General features: G+C 45.8%; 2 protein-coding genes across 5 annotated transcripts in view; both read left to right on the forward strand.

The window, feature by feature from the left end:
• Window positions 1-944: 944 nt before the first annotated feature.
• Window positions 945-9,779, forward strand: ZCCHC8 (zinc finger CCHC-type containing 8). Of its 4 annotated transcripts, none has more exons than XM_083373746.1 (14): window positions 945-1,327; window positions 2,284-2,326; window positions 2,647-2,721; window positions 3,278-3,383; window positions 3,574-3,651; window positions 3,942-4,045; window positions 4,784-4,849; window positions 5,627-5,687; window positions 5,782-5,924; window positions 6,609-6,751; window positions 7,177-7,298; window positions 7,832-7,915; window positions 8,046-8,160; window positions 8,317-9,779. In XM_083373746.1, the coding sequence occupies exons 1-14, from the start codon at window positions 1,168-1,170 to the stop codon at window positions 9,138-9,140; spliced, it is 2,124 nt and encodes a 707-aa protein (XP_083229872.1). In that variant the 5' UTR covers window positions 945-1,167; the 3' UTR covers window positions 9,141-9,779. The 4 variants fall into 4 exon arrangements, with proteins under 4 accessions (XP_083229872.1, XP_083229871.1, XP_083229873.1 ...); XM_083373745.1 differs by having other exon boundaries at window positions 946-1,327; window positions 5,624-5,687; XM_083373747.1 differs by having other exon boundaries at window positions 951-1,327; window positions 5,624-5,687; window positions 8,497-9,779.
• Window positions 9,780-12,972: 3,193 nt separating this feature from the next.
• The window catches only part of CLIP1 (CAP-Gly domain containing linker protein 1), a 43,982-nt gene continuing 35,922 nt past the window's right edge, over window positions 12,973-21,032 (forward strand). The window contains exons 1-3 of the mRNA XM_083373439.1: window positions 12,973-13,446; window positions 19,149-19,279; window positions 20,245-20,414. Of these exons, the coding sequence (XP_083229565.1) occupies window positions 20,321-20,414 (94 nt within the window). The 5' untranslated portion in view covers window positions 12,973-13,446; window positions 19,149-19,279; window positions 20,245-20,320. The remainder of the gene's footprint in view (window positions 13,447-19,148; window positions 19,280-20,244; window positions 20,415-21,032) is intronic.

Genomic DNA, 21,032 nt, shown 5'->3' on the forward strand with positions numbered 1-21,032 from the left:
ATTTCAAGCTTAATTTCAAGGAATATATTTTTTACAAAAATGCTCATCCCGATGCAGAAGAGGATAGGATTAAAGTAACTAGAGGATAAAGAATACTGCAGGTTTTAGCATGTTACGTATTTGTTAGCTATATCAAAATACTACATCTTAATAGATGATGCTCGTCTTTCTTATCCAACCATCGTTTCCTCCGTAGTCCCTGCTTTTAAGTAGTTTTGTTCTATGAAAGGACTGATTGAATGCTGTAGAGACAACCCCCTCAAAGATACTATGTTTTAATAGCCATTGGCAGATTAGGAAGTATTTAACAATGTAAAAAGTGAAATGTTAACTCCCATAGAAATTATAAATGTAAGATGAGAGATGGCAAATTGCTGTTGTAGAGGAAAGGACCTCAGATGTGAGAAAACCGTTTCTTATAAAAAACAAAAATTGGTACTGGCATCGCTGATGCCTCCGACTGTAGCTGTGAGCCCCAGCCATTAATTTGTGTATTGCACATAATCCATTATATTAATCCTCCATATTTATCTCCCCACACCCAACAGAGGCAGGTTGAGAATAGGCACAGTGCACGGTTTAAAATTCAAACCTATTTGAGGATCACACGTGTTCAGAATTAAAGTTTTATTTGGAATTTGAGGCACAAAGCAAAGTGGGTGCTGTGATTGATGGTATCTGCAGAGGCCGTTTTATATCAGAGTAGCAGGTACTGATAATATTCCATTAAAAGCATTAAAAATATAACATGTATGGTCTGTTCTTAAATACATTTTTGGACATTTTTGCGTGCCTTTCTTGACAGACAACAATTCATCTTAATTTACTGGCACCTTGTCTCATCATCCTGGGCTGGAGCAAACGCCAAGCAGCCACAGCAATTCCCAACCTCGCAGCGGAAATGCTCCTCCGATCCCAACATGCACCGCGCCAACTACTACTCCCTGCGTCCTCGAGCCCCTTTCGAGCGAGCCAATGGGCAGTCAGCTTAACCGTCGCCGCGTTGCATGCCGGGCGTCGTAGTCTTCCAGCGCTGAAAGGCGGAAAAGGCCTCTGCTGAAGCCCGAGCCTGGGTTGAACGGCGGCGCCGGGGTCCTGAACGCCTTCTGCGGCCTCCCCGCGGCGGCCTTCGCCTCTTCCGCGTCCATCGAGCCTCGCCTCGCCAAGATGGCGGCCGAGGTGGACTTCGGCGACCGCGAGCTTTTCCAGCAGCTGGAGGCCGACGAAGAGGCGCCCCCCGCGGGGCCCGGCCCGGCGGAAGAAGCGGCGGAGCTCCGCGAGCGGCTGAGAGACTCGGAGGAGACCGTTAGGCAACTGCGGGCGGAGAATATCCTGCAGCGAGCGGAAAGGCCGCCTCCGCCCCGCTGGGAGCGCCTGGCAGGCCGGGCGGGGAGCGGCCGTCCTCGGGGCGCGGGGAGCCGGGCTGGGGGGGGCGATGGGATTCCTTCCCCGAGTCCGGATTAAGTCCGGGTAGTCCTCGATTGACGACCACAGCGGAGCCCAGCGTTGAAGTTGCTAAGCGAGACGTTTGTGAAGCGAATTCTGCCCCGTTTCACTTTCTTGCCAGTCAAGGGAATCGCCGCAGTGGTTAGAGCCACGGTCGTTAAGTGAATCTGGCTTCCCCATTGACTTGGCTTGTCAGAAGGTCGCGAAAGGGGATCACGGGACCGTCGTAAGTCTGAGTCAGTCGCCAAGCATCCAAATTTTGATCATGTAACCGTGGAGATGCTGCGACGGTCATAAGGGTCAAAAAGGGTCATAAGTTATTTTTTTCAGTGTGGTTGTAGCTTCGAACCGCCACTGAATGGTTGTAAGTCAAGGACCACCAACGAAAGCCGGTTGAGGGACTTTGGGCCTCTCCTCTCTCTCAGCCCAACCTACTTCACAGGGTTGTTGTGTTTGTGGTGGTGTGGGGGAAGGAGGCAAGTGGATTGGTTTGTCTATCTCACTCCCAGAGCATCTCTAGGCGTTAAAACAAGGATGGAATAATTTAAAGCTAGATAGTTGGAGGGAAGAGCCTTCAATGGGCCAATTTATAAAGTCATAATAGTGGGATAATGATAAACTAACCCATGATTGTGTGCTCCTCTGCAAGCCCAGGACAAGTAGCAGAGCCAGGTCTTCAAATTCTTTTCAAAGGCCAAGAGTATTCTCTGCCTTGAGTCATATGTAAAAAAAAAGATGGGGTAAAGTAATAATTAAGGAGTCCTGGAGAGATGAGGCTGCGGGGATTTCCCTGGCTTCACTCCCTGTTATGCCTTGAAATTCCTTAATCATTTTCACATCAGGAACTCAGAAGAAAACTGAACATCCTAACTCGACCAAGGTAGGTTTCAGCCTCTCATTTTTTTGCAATGTTTTGGCCAAGCAGAGGGTCTTCAGGTAGATTTGTAATCGTTTGTCAAGAGTTTCTGTTTCCCTGGCTATGAAATACATTGCAAAGAGATCTATATGAGAGATCCAGGGAGGAAAACAGATCTGATGTCTCTCCAAGCCCTCAAAACTATCTTCTTAGTGTAAAAATAACAGAAGTTAAAATAGAAAATGAAAGACTTGTAAATCTGATGACTTGACATTAAAGTCATTCTTTAAAGGTCAGGAAATAACTTTCATATTGTAAAATTAGCTTTGTGGTTTCCTTTTTAGTGGACTAACAGTGGATGACTATAAACTTGATGGACCTTTGTTACAGATCTTGTTCATGAATAATTCTGTTTCAAAGTGAGTATCTGTGTTGGCTGAGTTCATTTTCAGAATGGATGGCTATTGTATGCATGCTAAGCTTGTAAGCCGCCCTGAGTCTTCAGAGAAGGGCGGGATATAAATGGAATTAAAATAAAATAAATAAAATCTTAGACTAGAAGACTTGTGGATCTAGATTCACAAGTGTGCTGGATCCCTGCTAAAAGATTTTTCGTTAGCAGCTGCCCCGTGTTTGATAGATTCGTGATTTTTCATTTGAGGAAATAAAATGGAAAAGATTTTGTAGTAAGTCTTTGCAACAAAGGAGAAAAGACATTAAAATAGCTTATGTGTATCCAAGATTTTAAATGTTTGGGATTGCTAGAGATTGCTAAAAAAATTAAAGAGTTATCTGTATATCTTTCTCTATGAGACTTCAATCCACCCGTTCTTTTGTAGGAGAGAGGTTTGCAGAACAAAAACTTCAACGTTCATTATAAATACATTATCAGAAATCCTTAGTCTTGTCCTGTTGGCTTTAAAAAACTAAAGATAGCAATTGATCCATTCTGTATTCCGATAATCTGTTATATAGGCAATATCATCAAGAAATAGAAGAGTTTGTATCCAATTTAATTCAGAGATATGAGGAGCGACGGAGGAGCGAATTGGACAAGGCCTCCTTCAATATTAAACCGCAGGTATTTACCTCTTGGTGGGCGTATTCTTTTATAAAGTTCTTTTCATCGTGTGATGAAATATAACTTGTATGGCTGCCTTAGAGATTACCTATTTCTGTTCATGTGATGGTCCGTCACAAACCCCTCACGATGATGAACTTGATTGAAGAACATTGATTTAACTTTGTAAACTTGATTTTCATTTTGTTAGCCTTCTAGCTTTGTCCTGGAAGAAGATCATAAAGTAACAAGCTCAAATCTGTCCAAAAAAGTCAAAGAGGCTTTTAATGTAAGTTCCTTTTTGTTTTTGTTATGAGTGGTTTTTGTTTTTCCAGTTTATGGCATTAGGAAACGATTGGTAAACAATTTCATTTTTTATTGTTCTTAGTCCTGTAACTTTGTTTTTTCATTAATTGGTTGAACGTGTAACTACCACTTGTGAATCTTCATATTCTCAAGCCATTTATTTAATGTACTTAATTATATCAAAACTTAATATTTGTGAAATATTTAAGTACATTTTTAGCATGATATTTTTAGTCTGATTAAAATACTGACACTTTTTGACTCTTTCTGCAGGTTGTAGGAAGTGTTCTCTATTTTACCAATTTTTGTCTAGATAAACTGGGGCAACCTATATTAAATGAAAATCCTCAGCTCACAGATGGATGGGAAATACCCAAGTATCCTATTTAGTTAACTGTTGTTCCCTTTTCCTGTTAACGCAATAAGTCTACAACAAATTGGGTTCCACTTACATATTTTCAGTTCCTGTTAATGCAATAAGTCTAAAACAGATTGGTTTCCACTTGTGTATTTTCAGCATCTTAGTGCCCTAATCTTTCGTCATTTGTTTCAATAAAACATTTCCACAGGGTGCATTTCCTGCTCTTGATTTAAACGGCTGTCACACCTTAACCTTGCATTTCTGGAAAGCCAGGTGACTGGCATAAACAAAATAACAGAGTTGGAAGGGACTTGGAGGTCTTCTAGCCCAACCCCCTGCTCAAACGAAAGACCCTAGACCATTTCATATAAATGATCGTCCAGTCTCTTCTTAAAAGCCTCCGGCGATGGAGCAGCCACAGCTTCTGGAGGCAAGCCGTTCCACTGGTTAATTCTTCTCACTGTCAGGAAATTTCTCCTTGGTTCTAGGTTGCTTTTCTCTTTGATTAGTTTCCATCCGTTGATGATCCATGAATCAGACAAACTTTGCCGAGAAAAAAAACATCCAATCTTCAGAGTGACAGCCTTTGAGACAGGGTTTTCTCATAATGTAGCTGATAATAATCCTGATCATGCCCTGTTCTGAAAAGCAATTTGTGCCTCTTGGGTGGTGGCTAACATTATCTAGACAGGAATACAAACACTGCGATTGCATTTTGCTTGATACAATGGCAATTCCTTATTGAATTCTTAAGATACCAGCAAGTTTTCTCGCAGATTCTTTCTCTAGATGGACAAGAGATACAAGTAAAGTCTAAAAGGTTTGTATTTCTTTAAATCTACAAGCGTTTCTAGTTTTATTTTGAAAAGCATGCCTTGTGATAGGTTAGTAGTAGATATAATTAGGGAGGGAAGTAAAAGCACACTTTACTTCATAATGTTATTTTTCAGTTGGCCTTTAATCCTCAAATCTCCAGAGATGTATACAACTGGAGTTTTGATGGCCACCTGCCTCTTTCAAGAGAATGAGAATCTTGGAAACCCCTGACACGGGTGGCGTAAAGAATCTGTTTTTTTTTAATCTCAGTTATAGGTTCTATCTCCCAGCTCAAAGCTCTGATAAAATGCTTGTTTTTCTTTGGTTTACTGGAAAGACTTGCTGAAAAAACACGGCTGTGTATATTTCTTGGCAGCAATGCAAAAGCGGTGTGGCCTTCTTCCCCTCTCATTGTCCATGTTGGCAGAGATTGCCAAGAGTTGCGGTGCAACCCTTAAGAGCCACCCAGTTCCTTGTCTGCCTGCCTTACAGTCTGCTTAGGATTTGTCTTACTGTCATTTATTCATTTGACATCAAATTTTGTTTGGTCGTTCATATGTCCAGTACCATTTCATTGCCATGCTGGTGTGACTTTTTCCACCTTTAAAGTTGCAATTGCACGTTAGTTGATTTCTCCTTTGTGCTGCTGCAGCTAACGATGCACCAAGAAAATGAGAGCAAGGTTTTTGTTTTGTTTTGTTTTTTAAAAAAAGATCACTGAGAGTGTCAATAGCTCTAAGCGTGTGACTGTGTGTGTGTGTGTGTGTTTTTAATAAAGCAGGCCCAAATCTCACTGTTTCAACTGTGGTTCCGAAGATCACCAGATAAAGGATTGCCCTCAGGTAAAGACACGTTTCAGTCGGTGCTTTGCTTAGCCTTGTCACGTTTGGTATCGTTCTAACAGTCTTTGTTTTCCCCTCTTAATTTTAATTTTAGCCACGGAACTCTGCCCGCATAAGCGAAAAAAGGAAAGAATTCATGGAAGCCTGCGGGGAAATGGGCAGCCCAAATTTCCAGCAGAGATATCACGTGGATGAGGTGGAAGAACGGTTTGGGCGCTTCAAACCAGGAACAATCAGGTACTTAATGGCCACAATTCAGCCCGAAATTTCCCTCGCTAAGCGAGACGGTTGTTAAGCGAGTTTTGCCCCATCTTACAACCTTCCTTGCCACAGTTGTTAAGTGAATCACTGCAGTTATCAAGTTAATTAAGTGAATCTGGCTCCCCCACCTTGACTTTGCTTGTCAGAAGGCCACCACAGAAGGTGGATCCCAGGACGCTGCGACCATCATAAGTAGGAGTCAGTTTGATCACAAAGCCACGATGGTCGTAAGTGTGAAAAATGGCCATAAGTCCCTTTTTCAGTGCCATCGTAACTTAGAGTGGTGACTAAGTGAACTGTTGCAAGACGAGGATTATCTGTGCTTTTTCTCCCACGTCAGTTATTTGTCTTCCTAAGTAGCAACTGGAATGGCAAATAATTCTATAATTCTGTTATACCAGTCAGAAAGCTAGAATTTACAAAGCTCGACTAATCGACACTCAGGGAAAGGCAGCTTTGGAGGGTGGCAAATTGCAGATTCACCCAAAAGGGACACGATGACAGAATGACAGACCCAGCACTTCCTTTACCTAACTCTAGCTTCCGTGATCCTTGCGTTTTCTCAGTTGGCAGTCTGAAACCAAGTTGCCAAAACTGCGACTCACTTTCATTGTGTTTTTAACCGGACCTCCTTTCCCCCCCCAACCCCACCCCCTGCAGCGAGGAACTCCAGGATGCCCTCGGTGTCACCGAGAAGACGCTTCCTCCCTTCATCTACCGCATGCGGCAACTGGGTTATCCGCCAGGCTGGCTCAAAGAGGCAGAAATGGAGAAATCTGGCTTAATGCTCTACGACGGAAAAGGTAAAAAAAAAGGGGTGAAGACTCTCCGTTTACTTGTACAAGCCGGCATTTGGGGAGTTGGCCCAACATCTTGCCTAGGTTGAAAGATGTTGATACGTTGTTTAGAATAATAGAGCCAGAAGGGACCTTGGAGGTCTTCTAATCCAACCCCCTGCTCGGGCGGAATAGTCTGCTGCGGGAGACGGTTGCTTGGCGTGATGTGTTGATTGGAGCTTTTTCAGCACAGTTTCAACCAGTGACTAACATAGCTGGCCAGGGCAGAGACGGGGAGCTTGTTCCTTGCAGCTCCTGTTAGGCCTTGTTCAATTAATTAAAGCTGTTCACGCATCCCAACTTTTAGCGTCAAAACGGCCAGGAGCAAGAGAGCAGCTGGATGATGTGTTTTGCCAGTAATATCTTCAAGGACTGATGTTGCTTTTTTATAGCATCGCCCAGCAGTGAGACAGAGGAGGAATTCCACCAGCAGAATCCGTGTGTCACTTACGATATCTCCAAGTTGATCAACTACCCAGGTTTTAACATGTCCACTCCAAGTGGAGTCACCGATGTGAGTGCCTGTGTCCTTTCCGCTGCTGTTCTCCTGCCCCTCCACCCACAGGGTGTCGTGCCAGCCCACATTTACCGCCTTTGGCAGGCGCCCGCACTTTCATGGTCACTCTTAACGTTTTTGGCTGGAAAACTTTCCGTTCTTTTGCTTTCATTTTCCAGCAAAAAAACACCCCCCCAAAACTGGTCTTTGTAGACAGTGGATTCACTTTGACAACTGCTGGAAGGAAGGGTGTAAAATCGGTCGTGGTCATGTGGTGGCTTGCTTAACAACTTGCACACTGTACAGCCATAATTATGGTCGTAAGTCAAGCTGCCTGTATTGTCTTAAATGCCCTCGTGAAGAATTGCCGGAGAGAGGATCTGTATGTTTATCGCAGCAACACATTGGATTATAGTTCTTTCTTTCTTGCCTCTGCTCTTTTTATTAAAGATGCACAGCAAAGCTTTGTTGGGTGTGTATAAGCCTTTTGTACGTTTATTCTTTGATTTCCTAATAGTTTTTTCTCCTTTTTTCCCTTTTTTTGGAGACAGGAATGGAGAATGTTCGGCTCGGTACCTCTTCAGCCATCCCAGCAGAAAGAAATTTTTGCTCATTATCTTTCCACTTATCATTCGGTGAATATTTTTAAGCCTGCTGGTCTTATTTCCCCTGAACAAAACCTTCATTCTTTCATTCATTCATTCATTCATTCAGGTTTCCCTCTGGGGCTCTTACTTTCTCTCCTTTGTTTCTGACCCTCCTCAGGCCAGTCCCAAGTCCAGGCACAAAAGGGCTCCTTCTCGTCAGAGCTCCCATCATGCGAAACGGCAGAAAGGAACCAGCGCTGAAGTCTCGCCAGCTGACATGGAGATTGACTCCGGTATAACTTTCCTCTTAAAAATCCCCTGGCATCTTGAAAATTCGTGTTTTCTTTCTATTCCATGAGCATCCCGTCCTCCCTTTGAAGCACCAGCCATTTTAGCTCCGACTTGGGGCAGGCGAGTGATTAAAGACGGCGCTCTTTTCCTCCTTTCAGATCTAGACATGCCCCATAGCTCTCCCGGTTGTGACGGCTTCCACTTCCAACCTCCGTTGCCTCCGGGGTCTCCGCCGAAGGCCACTCCCCCCCCTCTGCCACAGGGCACCCCTCCAGGTACACCCCCCAGACTGCCTCCTCCTCCTCCTCCTCCTCAACCGCTGTCTTGTGTGCCAGCAGCCCTGCCTCGCGACACCCCGCCTTTGACGCCGTCTGCCCTGCGGCCGGAGGATTCGGCCATGGATGAAGACACCCTGACCCTGGAGGAGCTGGAGGAGCAGCATCGGCTGATTTGGGCGGCCCTCGAGCAGGCGGAGAGCACCAACAGCGACTCGGACCTCCCTGCCAGGACTCCCGTGGCCGGCAACTCTGGGACGTCATCGCCTGCCAGGACGGAGCCCTCCGTTCCCTTGGAGGAAGCAGCCCCCAAACAGTCGGAGGTCCCCAGAGCTGAACCTGAGGATCGCCCTGAGCAGATGCCCCAAGCTGAGCGGCCTGGCCGTCAGCGGGCCTCAGCCGTTGAACTGGTGGATTTGACAACAGAGGCAGGACCCCTTCCCGAAGACTCTGAAGGCCAGACCCAGACCTGTTCCTCGGATCCTGCCGGCTGCGTGAATCACAGCGACGCTCCCGCGATTCCCAGCGCCACCGAGCCGCCCTCCATAACCCCCAGCCTCGTGCCCGACATGAGCAAGTTTGCTGCTGGGATCACCCCTTTTGAGTACGACAACCTCTCCGAGTCCACTGGGACTTACCTCCGAATAAGGAGCGTGCTGAAAAAAAACCCCAGGAGCCAGCTGAAGAATAAAAAGCTTTCCCTTTAACAGCCCGACTCGGGCCAGGGACCCCCCAAAAAAACAAACGCAAGGATTTGGGCGCTTAAAGCACAAACCAAGAGCAAGAGACAAAGCAGGTGTTGCGTTCTTCCTAAAACCCAAGTAATTTTGTTTTGTCTTTTTAAAAAAAAAACTCTGGCGGACGGGCTTCCATTTCGACTTAGAACCAGCACCGATACTTCCACAAATACACAAAGGGTCCGTGACTCTTCTCCGATCCTGCTTGATAGATACCTTTGAATTTTTTCTCAACTTGGGGTCAAATACGTTCTCGCCTCTCTACCAAGTGAGGTTTTGGTCTCTGCAAGACCCCTGCTTTCCATACGGAGCTGATAGTTAAGTACATTTGCTGCCTGTGGCTTTTGAAAGGACCTCCGTTTTTTTTTTAAATGCTTCCCCTCTTTTCTGAGGAGGCCCAGTTGTGGTGGCGATCCAATGGGAATAATCAGGGACGAATCAACCATTCTTTCCATCCTTTTCGAAAAGTTTTATAAGTGATTTAGGGGATTTGATTTTTTTTTAATGCCACCAGCTTTCTGTTTTGGTAACATCATCATCTTTGAACTTGCTGTACATATATTTGTGCTCGTGTACAGGAGTTTAATAAAAAAACAATTTTTTCCATAAGTTTTATGTATGCATGTAAGCCTCGAGATAAGGTTTAGAAAATCTACTCTCGGGAAATCAAACTTGACAGCTTTATTGAGGATGAATATTGTGTTCTTTTTACTGTTTTTTTCCCCTCCGTGCCTTTTTTTTAAGGGAGTTATTGCAAAGAAAATTTTGTAATCAAAAATATTGACATAAAGCCGTAAATAACCCTAACCCTAATTTAATCCTGCACGGATAGAGAAATTAGCTGTTTATTCAGAGTAGCTGTTTCCAGTGTTTCTTGCAGGATATTGAGATGGCCTTCTCTCCAATCTGCGAAATGTGTTTAGATCCAGAAAAAGGTGTGTATAATTATCTCTCCCCCACCCCCGGATACCTTGGGTGAAGCTGCTCCCGACACCTATGCATTATCTCCCGTCCTTGAAGACCTGATAATCCAAAACAGGCCCCACGGTTTGAAAGAAAAAGTATATGAGTTCACATCCTCACTTTCCAGCGATGAATATCGTGACGCACAAACCGAGGCCAAATATTTGATCGTGGATTCAAACGTGCGGTTTTAATTAAACGTTCAAAGGCGGGACGGGTGGAGTCGAAGCAAAGTTCCTGGGCCCGGAGGGGGTGAGTGGCTGGTTTTTAGCTGAGCGGATTGCTTTGAGCTGGGTTGAAACTCGCCTGGCCTGCGCCTGGCTTGCCTGGACAGGAAAGTCCCCACGGCTCCCTTGGTGGTTTATTTGGTTTCCTACGTTTATTATTTATGCACCCCTTTGTCTCCTTTGCACCAAACTTGTACAGTGGGAAACGCCCCCCCCCACTTAGTCCAGGGCTCTCCAGACTGGTGGACTTCAGCTCCCAGAATTCCCCAGCCAGCATTGGGGGGGGGGGACCTGGGAAAAACCAGAGCACTCCAGGAGGACAGAAGAAATCGTGGGGGAGGAAGACAGGAGAGGTAGAGGAGAGAGGGAGGGAGGCAGGAAAAGAGACGGAGGGAGAAGAGGACGTAGGAAGCGGTAGTAAAAGGGAAGAGGAGGAGGAAACGGGGTGGAAGGAAGGAGGAGGAGGAGGAAGCAGAGGGCAGAAGCGGGAAGAAGAGGGGAGGGGGCCGCCCGCCCTTCCGCAGTCCCCGCCCGCCGGGAGGGAAGGAGGGAGCCGCCAGCAGCGCCGCCGCGCCTCGCCTGGCCTGGCCGGAGGCGGAGGAGGAGGACGCCGCCGCCGAGGAGGAGGAGGAAGCAGGCAAGGCGGGCGAGGGGCGGCCTCCCCCGCCCGATCCCCGGGGCCCGCAGCCCCCTCCCCACCTGGGGGGCGCCTCCCCTCCCCCCTTTCGCCCCCTCCCTCCCTGCCGGAGGGGCCGCCGGGCCCCAGGAGGGGGGTGGGGGGCCGGGGGGAGCCCCTCCGCGGAGAGCCGGGCTGGGGGCGGCGGGCGGGGGGCTTCCGGGCTTCCGTTTGCCAGAGCCGCCCCTCCCCCGCCGGGCTCTGGCTTTAGGGGAAGGGGTGGTCTGGGGGGGGGTTGGAGAAGATTTGCCCCCCTCCCTCTCTGGGCCCCCCTCCCCAGCTGCTGGCGCCCTTTGGCTTGGCTTGGCATTGTGGGGCGGGGGGGGTGTCTTGCGAGTTGCCCCAAGTTGTGGTCTGAAATGTCTGCCCGGTGGGGAAATAAAATTAAAACTGGTCGTCTGTGTGTGGGGGGGTCCCTTCCTAGATCAGCCTCTTTTATGAAAAGGGGGCACTCGATTCCTTTGGCTTTTTTGAGGCGGTAAACCAGGGTTTCTCAACTTTGGCAAGTCGGAGCCGGGTGGAGTTCAGCTCCCAGAATTCCCACGGCTGACTGGGAATTCTGGGAGTTGAAGTCCACTCCTCCGGGAAGCAAGGCCTGTCAGGAACCCCCTGGCTAAGTTGGGGGCAAACGGAGGGGGGCACGGTGGGTGGCGAGGCCAGAGGGGTGCCAAGCAGGGCAGCAGAGGCAGAAGAGTCCAGGGGTGCCCTTCCTCCTCTCCAGGGGTCCCATTGGGGAGCATCCCCACCTTCCGTTTGACCCCTTGCTTTGTGGGAAGATTGTGCTGGGTCATCTGATCTGGGTGGCAGCTGGGATGGAAGGAAGGAAGGAAGGAAGGAAGGAAGAAAGAAAGAAGAGGGGAAACAGAAAAATAAGAGAGAGGGAGCGAAGGAAAGAAGGAAGGAAAACCCACAGAGAAGAGAGCAGAGCCCTCAGCCCCCAGGTCCTTTTTGCTGCCGCAATCAACTGGTGGGCAAGTTCTTGCGTGACCTCAGTGGTGGGGTGGAAGCCTCATTGGCCAAGCCTTCCTGCCTTCCTGCCAGGAGGGTTTAAAAGGCTTTTGGGGAGGTCCTTGTCCAGAACGGGGAGAATTTGGAGATGGGGGGGGGACCAGGTAGAGGATCCCAGTTGGCATGCCTTGATTGGCAAGGCTCCGGTTACTTAAGTGCCAAAATGCATTTTGTGTTGTCTTTCTTCTGACTTCACTTTCTTCTGTGTCTCCGGGGGATGTATACACACACGGTTTCGCTGATATTTTGCAATACCAGATGAAGTTGTTCTCTTTGTGCTCAGTAGAAGCTGGTTTATTGTTCATTTTTCCCCCCTATAGCTCATGTGGACTTTGTATGTTAGTCAAAAGTAGGAAAGGATATAGCGTGCTTTCTCGTTCTCAGCAAAAATAGATTTCATGTCTTCTAAAGCGTTTTGTGCAGAAGGTACATATGATCAAAAGCTTAATAGGATAGCCTCATTAATAATATGTAGGCTCTTGAGATGTCATCTCCACAACACATATCCTTCAGATTAGAATCCAAAATTAGTTATATTTTAAGAAATATAAGCAGAGAAAATGATTTTGCAGTAAATAAAAAGGCAAAGCAATTCCTTTGTTATATCATTTTTAACCTCATAGATCTAGAGACTTACAGTGCTAAGTGTGCATGTGTCTTTGTGTGATGCAATAAAAGTAATATCTTTGTTTCCTGTTGCACTTTGAAATGGAGGTATCCATTATCAGTGTTGTGCCAGAATTCAAAACAAAAACAATATGTTTAGGGTTTATCTGGCCTTTGTTATTTTTGGGGGGAATTTGGGTGGCAATTTCTTGAGCTCCGTAAAAGAGAGAAGGCATGAGAAATTTAATTTTCCTAAGGGAAGTTAGGTAAGAAACAATCTAAATAAAATTTAGTATTTGAAATCTGCAATTAACCTTGTAGTTGAACTGTTTAAGGTTTTGCCTTTAACCCCAACCATTTTGGAAGATGAAGAATGACCAGAAACACCTTTATTCTCATTTCCCCCCTATTCCACTTAGGAAACGTCATAAAATTGAAGAGTTTTTCTAAATAGGCGGAGTTGTCCAGGTTTGCACCAACAAAGGTAGCTTTAAAAACTGAATTCCGTGGGGCGAGCCAAGTTTTCAGCTCCCGATGCATAGGTGACTTCACGCCCTTCTTCATTAGTGTCGATTAAATCAAAATACAGGTTTTGTAACTCCCGAGGTTGCCATTATGAAACACGACGTGCAGGTGGCGAAGGTATTTCTGCTCCGCGATTCCTGCGTTTATTGCACGGCCTCTTTTTCAGCAGAACATTATCAGCCCAGGCAAAGTGGTCGTGATCCCTGATACAGCTGGTCCTCGACTTACGACGGAGGCCAGAATTTCCAATGCCACCCAAGGCAGTTCTTAAGTAAGTTGCGCCTGATTTTGGCATGGTGGTTAAGCAAAACACCGCGGTTGTTAACTGAGCCATGAGGTTCTTAAGCCAATCTGGTTTCCCCCTTTGACTTTTCCTGTCCGAAACGACAATCACGTAATCCTGGAATGCCGCAGCCGTCATAAATACATGCTGGTTGCCAGATGCCCGGATTCTGATTGCCAGAATGCTGCAATGGTTGTGAGTGTGCTGTCGTGACTTTGAACGGTTGTTGCCAAGCTTCTCGCCAACTGTGCAGCCTTTCTTTCGAACCCGGCTCGAAATGCGGGTGAAAAATTGTAGAATTCACAGAGACGGTGGAGACGGACTCTTCTGAGCTGCTGCTACTTGGAGGTGTATCTCCTCCTCCGGTCAGTTGCAGTTCTGGAAATTAGCAGAGGAAGGAACTCAGCTTGGTCGACACCTTTGGCGTTCCTGCCCTTCGGAGTGGAATCGGTTTAACTGGTTTTTTTACGGGCTGCGCCTGGATGAGACGGCATTCGGTATTCGGATGAAATGCCTGTTCTTAGGAAGCTGCCGATGATCTCAGTTTGCTACAGCATATTTTCACCAGCTGGGGAAACACAAAGAAAAGAGCTGTGAAGTTCATTCTTGGCTCGTCTCCTAAACAGCAAACATCTTGGGGGCCTGACTTATTCTCGGTCCTGATCTTCATCGGTTTCAGAGCAGAAGAGAAGGGATTCTGGAAGGCAGGTAGATGAGCCTCTGGCTCCTTACGTTTCTTTCACCCTTTTCTTCACTTTTTGTCAGCTTCTAGTCTAGTGAAGAGAAGGACTGGGGGGGGGGGGACAGGATAGCAGCCTTCCAGTGTTTGATGGGCTGCCACAAAGAAGGGGGGGTCAACCTATTTTCCATAGCACCTGTATTTGAGGGACAAGAAGCAACAGATGGAAACTTTATCAAGCAGAGAAGCAATCTAAAACTAAGGAGAAATTTCCTAACAGTGAGAACAATTAACCAGTGGAACAACTTGCCTCCAGAAGTGGTGGGTGCTCCATCCCTGGAGGTTTTCAAGAAGAGACTGGACAATCATTTATTTATATGAAATGGTCTAGGGTCTCTTGTTTGAGCAGAGGGTTGGACTAGAAGGCCTCTGTTAGACTTTTCAGTCTGGCTGATTGCTGTGCTTTTGAGCAACTCCCAAACATTTCTACAGAAACGTCACAGGAAGGTTGCAACATAAATTACACACCGAACAGCAGCCTGAATAATTGTCTTAAGAATGAAGCAACAGCTTCTAAAACATTGTCTTAATATTTACAGATTTCTTCTCCTGAGGGAATGCATTGAACGGAGAGAAACTGACTAACAAGAAGAATCTTAAATGCTACCTGGAACTTTATAGTCCTCGACTTATGGTCAAACGTTCCTAATTAAGCAAGGCGGTTGTTAAGTGGGTTGGGCCCAACTTTACAACTGTTTTGCCATGGTTAAGCAAATCACTGCAGTTGTTAAGTGAAACAATGGTCGACTTTAGTGACATTTAGTGACTGTTCAAAGTTACAGCAGCACTGACAAAAATGACTTGCGACCGTATTTCACATTTCACTGTGGCGGACTCCCCGTGGTCAGGTGATCAAAATCCAGACTCTTGGCAACTGACTCGTATTTATGACGGTCACCGTGTCTCGGGGTCACGCGATCCCCTTTGGCGACCTTCTGACAAACAATGTCAAGGGGGAAGACAGATTCAATTAGCAACTGTGTTCCTAATTGAACAACTGCAGTGATTCATTTAACAACGGTGGCAGGAAAAATCTTAAGATGGAGCCAAGCTCACTTAACAAATATCTCAGCAGCAGAAATTTTGGGGTCAGTCGTGGTCATAAGTCAAGGACTACCTGTCCTTCCTTGCGGGCATGATGAAGTATTAGGCTAAGTTTAATTTTCCTCCAATGGGATTTTCCCATGTATTTTACCAGGAAACAGATAGAGCAGCCTAGAAAAGTCAGTGCCCTCCTAACCATACCCAAGCACTCTGAGTTTGTTGGCCAGGTCCATTTCATGGTGACGTAAGTATTTGAGGACGTTAGAAAACCATGCTATCATTAAATAGATCTAGACAAATTGATTCAAAGTGTTAGCAGCTCACACCTTAGTTGGTTCTTTAGACTTCTATCTGTTATTCTGATTTCTCTGTTAATTAAAGGTGGGACTTTTTGTCAATTTGTCAGTTACTCTTTTGAAATAGTGTCTGCATTCACACGCAAAATTAGCACATTGTTTTATTGTTATAGAAGAAACTGTTCTCTAACTCCGATTGTTGTCTTTGGACCCTTTGAAACCTATTTATTTAGGTGCTCTGGCAGATTTTCTCTGATGGCCCCATCAAACTCCACTTGTCTATTTTTAAAAAGCTCCAGGAGAACAAGAGTTGTGTAAAAACAAGCTGTATTTTTCTATTAATAGCAAGCTTGGTGAGATATACCCTCAGAGAAGTCAAGTTAGTCCAGATGCTTGGTGTGTGTGTTTTTTGTTGCTGTTATTTTTATGCTTGGAGGTGCATAGAAATTTGCTTTTTTTTCCTTCAAAAGAAAAAAAAGACTAGCTAAATACATAAGCTTTCCCAGAAAAAGGACTCTTCCCATTAACCTGTTGCTGTAGCAACAATTAGAATCCATTTCAGGGCTGATTTGTTTAAGCCAAAAATTAAAATGGTGATTTAAAGCAGAGTTCTCCCAACTTGCCAATTTTAAGACTTGTGGACTTCAAGTTCCAGAATTCCCCAGCCAGGAAATTCTGGGAGTTGAAGTCCAGAAGTCTTAAAGTTGCCAAGTTGGGAGACCCCCGCTTTAAATAATACAAATGGCACCATATAGAACAGGGGTGTCAAACTCAATTTCATTGAGGGCCGCATCAGCATTGCGGTTGCCCTCAGGGGGCCGGGTGGGTGTGGCCTGGGTGGGTGTGGCCTACTGGGTGGGCATGGCTAGAGTGTGTATGGCCTACTGGGTGGGCGTGGCCAGCTCTACATCGTTGGCATCAAGGGTGCCTATGGGGGCCTGGGCAAGAGTGGGACAGATCTGAGGGTCTCTGGCAGAAGGAGGGTCTCTGGGCCAGGGCAGTGGGGGCCGTTCCCTCACTGTTTCCAGGATGGCTTCGCGGGCCGCATGAAACCACTTCGCTGGCCGGATCCGGCCCCCGGGCCTTGTGTTTGACATGTCTGATATAGAAAAACAGCTTCTTAAATCTCTTGATTAATCAATGTTTAGCAGTCAAGCAAACTGGACCTACCTCTTCTGATCTAGTTCTTTGTAGTATTCTCTTGTCTCTTGCCTTCCTTCAAATATATACTCCTCTTGTGTGAAAGTCTCTGAATCCCTTGGAGATGGGCTTCCAGAGAAAATTCCTACTTGGCTTATGAATGGCGGTCTCAGCATGTCGGGTACAATAAGAGCTAATGATGAATAATGGAAATTAGTCACTTTATTATCTATTGCCTAAATTACAAGAATCTCCCCAGACTGCTTGTCTTCCCCTGGAAACGACCTGATAAGGCTTCATGATCTTGTCATTTGTGGCTACGCAAGGATGCTAAGCTAGGCCCTCGCTTGTCTCCTCCTTCCAGCCTAGCAGGCAATTTCCCACCACAACACTTTTGAGTATCCAGTTATGTTTAGGGTTATCCCTCCTCTTTTTCCTTGCCTTACACCTGAGTCCCCGAGACCATCCCTTTCTTCTTTGCTTCAAGGCACCTCTCCAAACTCAACTCTTAGACGAAGCGGGTGCTGTCTACTAAAGCTGAGCTTACGATACCTGTAGTTGAACTGAAATTTTCTGTTTCCTCTTCCTTGGCCATTCCTGGTAGTAACAGGAATGCTTCTGTTCTCCCTGATGGTATGGAGAACAAGCCTCCATCAGGAGCTTCCATTCTTCCGAGGGATCCAGTTAACAAAGCCAGTATTGTTGGGTGGCAGTGCCCGTCTTTCTGTAGTGGCATTCCAAGGGACGTGGTGGTAGGCATTCCTGAATGCTTGGTGGATGATGTCAGAGCCGGTGAGGTCATAATACAAAAGGGAGGAAGGGGGAGAGAAGCAGGCTGAACTGGGCATTCTGGTGTTATTAATTAAAGAGCGCCAGCTAAGGCAATTCTAAGTTGTAGCCATCAAAGCTCTCCTGAACCGTTCAAGAATCCAGTTCCCTGGATGTCTGCTTAGATCTCAGCACTGCCCAACATATTAATGCTGCAAGAACTTCTTCGTGGTTTGGATAGGTAACGTTCAGCACTATCCGATCTTTACTTAGACTTTGAGAGGAGAATCTTGGAAAATCTGCAAAAAATAAATAAATCCTCGACTTACAACAGTTTGTTTAGTGACTGTTCAGCATTACAACAGCACTGGAAAAAGGTGATTTAGGGGATGCTACAACTTACAACTGTTGTAGCATCCCCGCAGTCATGTGATCAGAATTCAGACATTTGGCAGTTGACTCATACTTATGATGGTTGCAGTGTCCCAGGGCCATACGATCCCCTTTTGCAACCTTCTGACAAGCAGAGTCCTTGGGGGAAGGCAGATTGACAGATCTGACTTAATTTAACAATTGCAGTGATTCACGTAGCAAAGTCATTAAATGGGGCAAACTCAATTAAATGTTCCACTTAGTGATGGAAATTTTGGGCTCGGTCGTAATTTGAGGACTACCTGTGTTGCATGACGTGGTTTCCACAAAACATCATCTTGGGCTCAAAATCTGGAGATGGGTCACTTTTCAGATGGATGAAGAGGTTGGGGCCCTTCAACCTCACCCCTCCATAGAGGCTGAACTCACCTTTTAATGTTCCATGATCGCCCAGTTCTTCATTCTTGGCTTGTTTGTGAATGTTGGATGGTTGGCTCAAGGACTCGGCCCACAAGCTGCTGGATAACCTGGTTAGATCTTGGTTCCAAACTTGCTCCCATGGCATTCTCCCAAATTTTGGACAAGGCAGGGATGACTGTATATAAAGAAGGAAAGATAGCCCTGTGCAGTGTCTCTCCTTAGTAGATAAGGAGGGCATTACAGAAACCCCAAGGACAATCATTTAAGGCAGCTGGTGGCCTTGAATGGTGGGACATAAATCAAATTAAATAAGGAAGGCCGCACAGAGCTGCAGGATAAACAGACAAAGAGATTGTGGAACACGGCAGGGAGATTGGATTGAACTGAGCTTGGCTGGCTGAGGAATTCTTGTAGTTGAAGTCCACAAGTCTTAAAGTTGCCAGGTTTGCAGACCTTGATCTATCTAACGCAAGGGTGCGCAAAACCTCGGGTCAAGTGTGAAGCACAGGGCTGGCCGAGCAAATCTTTTCTTTCCATATACTCAAATCTTCTTCTCTTCCTTTTGGAACCAGCACTGCTTGTCAGTAAGTGATTTAATTGCTCTTTTTCCAGTGCGTCACCACCCATGATGGGTCCTTCCCAGGCTCTGCCTGTTTTTCAAATACCTCTTGGCTCCGGTGCAAATAATCCAGTTACTTGAAGCTCCTTGATCTAGAGATGTTATTGTTGTTGCTGTATAGTTTGGCTTGAAAATAATCCCTCCCTTTCTCACTGCGATTATAGCAAGAGTTCTTGCAAGAAAAAATAATAAAATAAAACCCAACCTATCCGGCCTATGGTTTCTCTTTGAGAAGCCTGCAACGGGGCCTCTGATCAATCCAAATTATTCTGTGTTTTCCCCCCCTTCCTAGCAACGAAAGAGAAGGAAGAAAACCTCATTTTATCTCTGAGGATCTGACGAGGGGCACTGCACGGGGACTCTACAATATGCTAAACCATCTTGTGATCGTCAGCAGGGAATTCTAGCCCTGGCCTTACCGAGGTGGGTGCAAAGTTGTGAGTTGCCAAGGGATCGTAATGCTCTCCGATCGGCCATCCTGAGGGTTTTGTATATGCACAAGGCTTGCCGAGAGGCTATAATGTGATTTTTTCCCCCCTAGCGATGATGTGAAAAAGGAAGGGGGTGGGGTGTGGGGGGGTGTTGTTGGCTTCCTGGCTGTCTTGCCTGCTTTCATGAGGATTTAATTTAATTTTTTTGAACCAGCGTATTTTAAAATGTAACTTAATATATAATTTCTCGAATTTCTTACATCTTGCAAAATGTGTATTCTTGCCATGTGTTCGTTCTTTTCATGCATCTCTCCTGCTGCTCTCTGTGTATTTCATGCCATACGTTAAATAGTTAAATAAATCTGAGCACCATGGACCGTTCTGCCCACTGAAGTCCAGCAGACCCTCACCCTTTTAGCCCCCCCCTTAAGGCTTTCAAGACTTCTCGGCCCAGGCCAGGCCTTGAACTGAATGATGCCAGGTTTTCAGTTCATTTTTAATGTTTGTATTAGTTGAGTTTGATAGTTTTAAGTGATTGTATACAGGAGGGGTTGGATTTTTTGATTGGGAGCTGAGGTGTTTGAAAGATTGGCGTTCTAAATCAGTACAAATGAAATAAATGTTAGCACACTTAATATCTTTACGAAGAAGTGAACAGCTTCTGGGGTGAGATTACTTACCCAAAACAGCCATTTAAACAACAGGCTCTTACTGTTGTTGTTGTTGTTTTTTCAAAGAAAAAACTCCTATTGTCTTCACGTAAAAACAGAAAAAGAAGTGAATAGTTTAGATGTTTAAATAGGAGAGGATTTCTGGTATGTGCAATTGGCAAGCTGACTGCAAAAACGTTTTTTTTCCCCCTGCTTAGGAGGCATGGATGATAAGCAGAATTTCTTTGCAAGTCGGTTTGGAGCAATGGAAGTTAACGTCTCTACTCTCTCTGCCCTCAATTGACAGGTATAACCCCCCGGCAAGCCAAAGAGAGATCCATATGTTTGGAAAAAGATAGTGATTGCCTTCAAACTGACCGACCATGAGCATGTTGAAACCCAGTGGGCTGAAAGCCCCCAGCAAGATCATCAAACCGGGAAGCGTGCTGGCAAAAACAGCCCCACCTGTGGCTGCAGGTAAGGCCGTAAGGTGATCCCATTTCGGACAACAGAAGCCAAAGTAGAGCTTCTCCACATCGTCTCGTGTTTCTGTCACGGATTAAGTAGGAGAATTGCAGCAGATAAAATTGGGAGAACAAAAAAGAAGGAAGTTAATGTGTGGTGATGATGATGATGATGATTACCTGTGATACTACTACTACTACTACTACTACTACTACTACTACTAATAATAATAATAATAATAATAATAATAATAAAGTTGGAAGGGTCCTTGAAGGTCATCTAGCCCAACCCCCTGCTCAGGCAGGAAACCCTACAATTGATCCCCAGTTTTTCGTTGCTGAGCAAGACATTTCTTAAGGGAGTTGTGCCCCATTTTACGACCTTTCTTGCAGTGAATCACTGCAGTTGCTCAGTAACACAGGTGGTTAAGCGAATCTGATTTCCCTGCTGATTTTACTTTTCAGAAGGTTGCAAATAGAACAACCATGAGACAATCGTCATAAACGTGAGTCAGTTGCCAAGCGGCCAAATTTTGATCATGTGACCAGACGGATGCCGGAATAATTGTGTCACTTTTTTTCAGTGCCGTTGTAACTTTGAACAGTCACTAAAGGAACTGTTGTAAGTTGA

This window comes from Vipera ursinii (genome assembly GCF_947247035.1).
Source record: "Vipera ursinii genome assembly, chromosome: 14".
NCBI lineage: Eukaryota > Metazoa > Chordata > Lepidosauria > Squamata > Viperidae > Vipera > Vipera ursinii.